This window comes from Apis laboriosa, unplaced genomic scaffold, assembly GCF_014066325.1.
Source record: "Apis laboriosa isolate Shangri-la unplaced genomic scaffold, ASM1406632v1 scaffold157_cov153, whole genome shotgun sequence".
NCBI classification, from domain to species: Eukaryota; Metazoa; Arthropoda; class Insecta; order Hymenoptera; family Apidae; genus Apis; species Apis laboriosa.
In genome coordinates this window covers 1-8,222 of record NW_025222075.1, presented here as the reverse complement: position 1 = coordinate 8,222, position 8,222 = coordinate 1, and the positions used below count along the sequence as shown (strand labels likewise).

General features: G+C 34.9%; 1 protein-coding gene across 2 annotated transcripts; it reads right to left on the bottom strand.

Annotated features, from left to right (window-relative positions):
* Window positions 1–3,780: 3,780 nt before the first annotated feature.
* Window positions 3,781–6,473, bottom strand: LOC122710816 (homeobox protein 2-like). Of its 2 annotated transcripts, XM_043928953.1 has the most exons (4): window positions 6,128–6,473; window positions 4,481–5,612; window positions 4,217–4,375; window positions 3,977–4,118 (listed from the first exon to the last, which is right to left on the bottom strand). In XM_043928953.1, exons 1-4 carry the CDS (start codon window positions 6,164–6,166, stop codon window positions 4,108–4,110), a joined length of 1,341 nt encoding a protein of 446 aa, XP_043784888.1. In that variant the 5' UTR covers window positions 6,167–6,473; the 3' UTR covers window positions 3,977–4,107. The 2 variants fall into 2 exon arrangements, with proteins under 2 accessions (XP_043784887.1, XP_043784888.1); XM_043928952.1 differs by having other exon boundaries at window positions 3,781–4,375.
* Between the last annotated feature and the right edge of the window lie 1,749 nt (window positions 6,474–8,222).

Below are 8,222 nucleotides of genomic sequence, written 5' to 3'. Positions count from 1 at the left end.
TATAATAAATAACAATTATTCCATAATGGAAGACAAACTCATCAAGACATTCTCTCTCTAATCTTTTTCGCTACGTTTCTCAATTTCTAATCACAATGAAAGAAGGAGATAATAACATATATCTAGATTGAAACATTAAACATAAAATCTCGAACAAACAATGATAGAGAAAAACAGTACGATTTTTATATGAAAAATATTAGAATAGAAATTTAATTTAGCGAAAGAAAAAAAATTCGTTCGAAAAACTGATCGAGAATAGTCTCGAATCGAATCTCATTAGGAATCCTGTTAAGAAGGACGCGATCTCGATTACACCGATCTCGAATTATATACACGATCGTAAATGGGATCGACGACAGGTTAATAATAGGCGAATCCCTCGAATCAACGCAATAATACCAATCTCGAAACCGACAGGGGAGAGGAAAAGAGAGAGAGAGAGAGAGAGAGAGAGAGAGAGAGAGAGAGAGAGAGAGGAAGACGGTGGAGAGATTGGTCTCTCCATTTTTTGGGCGAGCTTCTTTAATTAAGATCTTCCGTCGAAATTTCCCCGGCGTATTCGGCTTCTGGTGGGAAGAGGAGGGGAAGGGAGGGGAGTTTTTCCACGAAAGCGGCCACGATTCACGATAAACCGTGGTGAAAGGAAACTCGTTAAAACCAATCCACCGCCGATCGAATCGATCGTTTTGCACATTGGTTCGAACTTGGATAGAGGGAAGGGAACGAATGGAGGGGTGGAAGAGAGGGTGGAAAAGAAACGGAGGGAATAGATTGAAACGAGTGTATACAGTAAGGAGGAGAGGGGAAGGGGATAGGCAAGAAGAGGAATATTCTTAATCTATATCCTTGTTCCAGATATCGCGGTTGAAGGTTAACCATCGAGGGAAAAGAGGAGAAGAAGGAGGGATGATTTAATTAAAAAGACTGGACGTGGTTTTCTTCTCGTCGCGATTTCGTAATTTCCGACGATGAAATCGAGCGACGAGAAGAAGAAGAAGAAGAAAAAAAGAGGGAAAGGGGTTTTGTCTGGTCCGAGGACGATGTCTGTGATCGTTTTGACTTTGATAAGAAATGGGCCAAAGTGGAAAAGGAACGGAAGAAAATTAAGGAAAGACGAAAGGGTGTGAGGGGGAGGGCAGGGGAGAGAGAGAGAGAAAGAGAGACGGTGCAGGGAGAAATCAGATGTAAGAACGTGGAAAGTTGGACGGAAATCAAGGGAGAGAAAGACGAGAAAGGAGAGAAAAGCGATAGATAGGAAACGTAGAAAGTGAACGTGGCTCAGTGAGGGTGGAGAGAGGGAGAGGGGGTAGATAATTAGACAAGAAACGTGGACCTGTTCCCTTTCTTTCTTTTGCTTGGATGGAATTCCTTCTCAAGAAAAAGACTTTCCCTTTCGTCTTATCGCTAATTTTTTTCAACGATGGCGTAACTAAAGAATTAATAGAGAGAATTGCTTTGAACGTTTTGGTTGCGAATCGTTATAATATTGTGTAAGAACTTTGAATCAAAATTGAAAATCTACAAAAAAACGTACTTATGGAACTTTGTTAATAAAAAGTATAGATGACGAACGAATTTACTCGAAAACAATTGATCAAACTGTAAACAATATATATGTATTCTTATTTCTAAATACTTTTCCAATCTTTTTGAAAATATATTACATTTAAGAGGCTCAGTAACAAGATCTAAATACAAGTAGTAAAAAAAAAATTTTTATAAAAAAAAAGAGATGATGAAGCTATAATTACAATTATTAAAAATTCGTCGAAAACGAAATATCTCGAATAAGAAAATTAACGAAAAACTAAAGAGAGAATGCTATATTGAAAGCAGGAGCAAAATCAGACATTGGTAAGAACATAAGGCGGAAATCAGGGAGAAAGGAAAGAGAGGAGGAGATAGAGGCAGATAGACAAACGTAGAAAGTGAACGTGGCTGGTAGTGAACGCAAAAGGGTAGATAATTAGACAAGAAACACAGAGACCCTTTCTCTCTTACCCAGCAGAGTTTCTTCCGACTTTCTCTCAGGAGCCCGTATCCTCCTTAATTAAATATAAGCGCCGGCTTACCTCTGCTTCTTAAACCTTACCACCGTCGTTTCATCCACGCACCTCGTTTCCTCCGCCATCCTCTCCCTTTACCTCGCCAATTTCTATCCTCCTGCAACACCGAAAGGTACACCAAATTGAGCCAACAATTCTCGTTCACGAAGTACTCGCGCGTACATAGATGTACTTTGGGCTGGTGCTCGCACCAGTTCACGAACAGGGATACCCCGTACATCTCTGCGAACGCGTGTAGGTATGCGACGAAGAGAAACACCTCAGGAGGAGTAGTGTATACACTCGTGTGTATATAGGGTGTCGGAATAGTCATGATGTAAGAAAAAAAGAGATTATTTTTTTTAAAAAACTGAAAATAAGAATAAGCTTCGTTTTGGAACGAAACGAATTTTATCTCTGGAAATATATTTGCAGAATGATATATATAATTCCATTTTGGAAAAAAAATGAATGAATTATGAATTACCAAAGAATCATTTAGATGGAAATTTTAATGTATTTAATAATTCAATTGTAACTTTAAAAATGTCTTGATTAAATACTCTTTGGTCTTGATGAATTCTTCAAATATATGTAGTCAAATATATTATTATTTGATTACATATGAATATTCTATATATGAAACAATAATTACAAAGTGTAAAATACAGAATAAAATCTTATTTAAATATCTACCTCCTTTCCTAAAAAATTAAATTCAATTAAAAATCAATAAATCCTTCTTCGAATTGTAATTGATCAAAATTAATCACCTATTACTCATTATTAAATTTCCAATTTAGAGCCACTCTTAATTACTCGATGAAATTCCAAAATCAATTTTCCTAAAAATAGAAATGAACAGATTCTATTCTACTTCTATTTCTATACCCTTCTATACTCTGTTCTCCACTTCCATACTCCTTTCTTCAATTAAAATGTACTCTACATCCGATTATAGCACAAGATTATTGGAACACCCTGTATAAGCATGCGTGCGTATGATAGTACACAAGACATCGTCACGTAATTACGAGAGGGACCGAGCAGTTTGCGGAGGTCACACGCGGGACAGAGGCGCCCTCTCCTGAGCGGCTAATATGCCGAGGCTGATGCGATGCCTAGTGATACAGGTGTGGGACAAGGAAGGGTTATAATCGTTTTAAACGATCGCGCCAGGCCTGATTAAGGATCGCCGATCCTCTTAGCGGTGCCACTGATGGTGCTACCCACGGGCTTACAGCGTTTAGGCGACGTTCCCAACCCTTGTGCTATTTAGTTTGTTTTATTACGAGATGTTTGTCGAACGTTGAAAGGGAGAGAGGGTGGTAAAGAATGATTTAAGAAATTTTATTGCAAGAGAGTGCGTTAAATGAAAGGGTATCGTTTGGATGATTTTGTGAGAGTTATTAGATGGATTCAGGTGTGGTGGATAACGCGTGGATGGAATTTTGAGAAACATGAAAATGTATTGGGTGTTTATTGGTAGAGTGGTAGTCGTTGAAAAGAGTAAAATTGTTTGCAAAAAAAAAATAAATAAATAAATAAACGAAAGTGAAGGATAATTTGGAGGATTAATAATGGTTGTTCGTTAACTCCATTTTTCTAAAAAAAGAAAAAAAAATCAGTTTAATTAATAAATATCAATAATCCATAATATCGATAAAATCAATCAGTAGATATTTATTTGTTAGTTGGAATAATAAAAATAAATTTATGTTTCGAGTTTGTATACAATGGCATTGGTTAGAGTATTAAATTGAATTTCTTTTTAAATTAACAGGTATCGAACTTCTGCTATTCGATTAAATATTTCAATCCGCAGAAATTATATAATTACTTTGGTTGTAAATGATCCATGATTTCGTCAGATTTTGTAGTTGAGTCGGTAGTTACTAATATTTTATATTTACGAGGTAAAAATACGCTATTGTTATATTCTTGGTTATTTCGTGTAATATTATTCATCTTGAAGTTACGATGAATCGTATTGTTTTTATAATTATCTTCGATTAATTTAGAAGGAAGATTATTAGATGCAGTCTTACTTACTGCATCGTTATTCTGTACCTTAGGAAATAGAATGTAAGTGTTATTGAAATTATGACCAATATTGTGAGTATTGTTTATAAAATTATTAACAAATGTATCATTGTTAGACATCCTACGTTGTTTATTCCAATTTAAAGTATAAGGCCATCGTTTCTGAAACGAAGACTCATTCCTATTATTGTGAATTGTATAAGGATGATTTGCTTGTCCTTGCAATCCTGGAACATTACTTCTCGTTTCTTGTTCCTGGTGTTCATTTTGTTGATTCGATTTCTCTAAAAAAAAAGAAAAGAAAAAAAAAAAAAGAAAAAAATTCCATAAAATTAGTCTCAAATTCCTATCCTATTTATTTCTTAATGATCAAAAAGAACTAAATTCACCTGTTGACATCATTGGAAGTTCAAGGAATCTTTCAATAGACCGTCTATTATTATTCAAAGAATCCAATATCCTACGCAATATTCGCTGATAGGCAGTCCTATTCTGACCAGACGAGTTCAAAACATTGGACATCACAGAGTTTATCAAACTCGTATTGGTGGTTGCATCGGCTGGTACCACGTGAACCAAGTGTTTCTGTCCCATCTGATCAGTTCCAAGTATCAACCTGGGTATCAATTGCTTCGTCCTGCCTCCATTTTCCTTCGATCTAACATCCGTCGAAGAGCCATTCGAACTTTGCTGCGTTCCAATCGTTTCCGACCGTTGCCTCTTAACGTTCTTCAGATCAATCCTCTCCTCGTCCTCTTTCCTGGGCATCGCGCTCGTGCTCTCCACACTCTGTCCCCTGGTGACGTTTTCTGGAACACGTTTGGTGGAAACGTGGTCGCCTCGATTGTCGCTCGTCTCCACGACAATTCGTTTCTCGGGCAACGAATTTTTATCGGCGTATATCCAAAACTGCTTAATCTTCTTCTGCTCCCCCGAAGAATCGTTCTCGACGGTCGCATAAGCGCTCGCATCGTTGCGATAATTATGCTTGTCGTTCAAGTATATATCCTGCTCGCCCTGCGACGTCACGTAGACGTACGACTGGGGCCACAAGCTCCTCATGTGATAGCTGCCGTCTATCTGAGGCACGATCGTCACTTGAAGATCGTGTCTCGTGCCACCGTGCGACGAGATTCTCTTGATTCTACGAAGCACCCACTTGATCGTGGCGTGGGTATGATCGTTGCATAGGGCGCATTCGGTGCATCCCTGTTGGCAGAAGAGCCAGTGGCCGCTTGGCAAGTGATAAACATCGCCACGAGAGAGAACAACGTTTGTTGCGTCGCTCGGGGCGATTGGAAAAGGACCGTTGTAAAATGGCGCCTCCAAGACACGTCTATAGAGGTGATAGTTGCCGGTTGGTGGCGGTGAGATCGTTCTGAACACGAATTCCCGGATGATGTGCTCCCAGTAGAACGGCTCGTTGAACGAGTGATCGGAGATGTGACGTTTTTGGGATCGTATCTTTGCTTGGCCGGCTTGCTTCGATGACGATTGTATTCCCATGGAGATCAATGAAAGCTGTGCAAAGAATGAATTATATTTATCGATGAACCTATTTCAGAACCGATATGTATACTTTGAGGATAGATTTTGAATTATATAGTGTGTGTTTGCATGTTCTAATGAAAGAAAAATGGGGAAAATTTTGAAATTCGTGAATGGAAATATAGGAGTAAGGAATTAATATAATAATAATAAGGGAAATGGAGGAATTATTGGAATTTGGAAAATTAAAATTGCGGAACACATAATTGTAGAAATGAATAATTTTAAAACTAAGCAAATTATAGAATACAAAAGAGATGTAGATCTTTGTATTATAAGTGTATAATGTAAGGAAAGGAATTTAATGGAAAAGATCGGAATATGTCTAATTTTTACCGCTCATGTTTCAATTGCATATGACGAACAGATTGAATCAAAAGGTACAAAACTTAATACGATATAATGTCGTGTTTAAAATGTTTAAAATGATTGTAATGTTAATCACAGAACGAGGATTTCACAAAGGAAGGAATATCGATTTTACTCACTATCACCATCGAGACAAGATTCCACTTCGTAGAATTCATGTTTCACTGTCTCTAATCGCGACGAGGCAGGGAAGAAACCGAAAGATAAAAAATTAAAGAGAATTCATGATGCACAGGGGTCGGTGTTACGTGTCTTACACCTGGCATACGACTGAATCATACAGAAATCATGATCAACCTCTGGTGTCGAACATATGTTGGAGACTCTACTACAAATACTGGGATATCGTCTAAGAAAATTGAGATTGCCTATAATTAAACATTTGATTCTCTGATCAAATATTGAAATACAAACATAATTCAGGTCGGATTTATGTATGTGCAATATGAGAAAATTATGTGTCAAATGGATTTAAAAATTTATTTGTATAATTATCAAATTAATTTAACTTTTCGTTACATCTATTATTTTTGTTATTTTCGTTAATAATTTTAATGATACACAAGTATTGAATAAATATAATAATAAATATATTAATATTCTTTTTTTTTAGTAGAATAGAATAATAATTAGAAATATATATAAAAATCGATTAAGAAAGAAAAAATAGAAAAAAGAAGATACAGAAAGAATAGAATTTAAAAATTCAGAAACTTATATTAATACAAATTAATTAATTGTCAATATTTATTTTAAATTTATTTTTATTCTTAAATTATTTGTTTCATATATAATCCTCTTATTTAAAAAATTAATACTATCTAATATTAATTTCATAATAACTTCAATAATAGTCATTATACATAATGTTATCATGCCTATAACTATATATGCTAATATAAACTTTTGGTTAATATCAAGACTTTAGGAAAATCTATATAATCATCAATATCGATAAAACGGAATTAATCCTTCTCCATATCAGCGATATAAATATTGGCAATCGATGCATGCGTTGTCCATGCCTGATAGACATTGCAAACGAGACAATGTCATACCGTATGCCGGGTAAAATATGTACATCGCGAACTAATCTGCGTTTTGATCGTGAATTTGTTTCTATTCCGCGATAGGAACCACCTGTCACGTATGGTCAGATAAACGGTTTTACTATGCAAAGAATGGAACACGATAAATTATTGTTTCATTAATACGACACGACGGTAACGCAACACAGGACAGAAGTTATTGTGAACGAAACGCGTTAATATTAAAAGTGAACGGTTGTTGCATTTTTCACGGTGACAAACGTTTCTTTGTTTCAGGCTTCTGGCACACTAGGCGTTCCAGTTTTCGATGATAAATTCGATGACTTGCCCTACAGAAAATTTAAAAAAAAAAAAAGAATACGATGCGAAAAATTAAAATAATTAACATTAGAAGTAATTTTTTAATTATTCATTCATCAAAGATAATATTTATAGAACATTTATAATTCTTCACTGAAAATAGGTTTTATACAATTTTGAGAATTTCAAATTTTAAAAAAAATGATCGTAAAAAATATTTAAAATTATTCTAACTCCAATATTTTATCAATTTTTAAAAATGTAATTTTGTATTTAAAAAATGAAAACTATAAAGATTATGTATTTTCAAATTTACAGCAAGGAAAAGGAAAGTTTTTATTACTTGCCACCAGATAGCAGAAGAGATCAACGATTGATGTGGCGCCATCTGTAGTCCATTTATAGAAACAATTCAGAAATCGAAAAATAAAGCATAAGGACTGATAGTTACAAACAATGGAATAAAGATATATGCTAATATATTTGCTACTATAAGAATGTTTCGATTTTTCGGCACGAGATGGCGGTAAAGATCAGGCATATCATGTGACGCCATCCGTAGCTCCTTCTAAGAAGTAATTTAAATATTTAAAAATTATGCATAAGGATAGATAGCTATAAACTAAAGAATGAACCTACTAATCGATTCTTTTGTTCTATGTCCTGACAATAATAAAATATATCATTGTAATATATTCCTAAGCGTTTATACAAATTAAAAAAGAAAATTAAAATATATAAATTATATACTTGACGTATCAATATAACTGCAAAAAAGTTTCGATTCTTTTGGTTCTAAATCCTGGCAATAATAAAATACTTATATCGCTTACATCACTGTAATATATTCTTAAACGTTCGCATA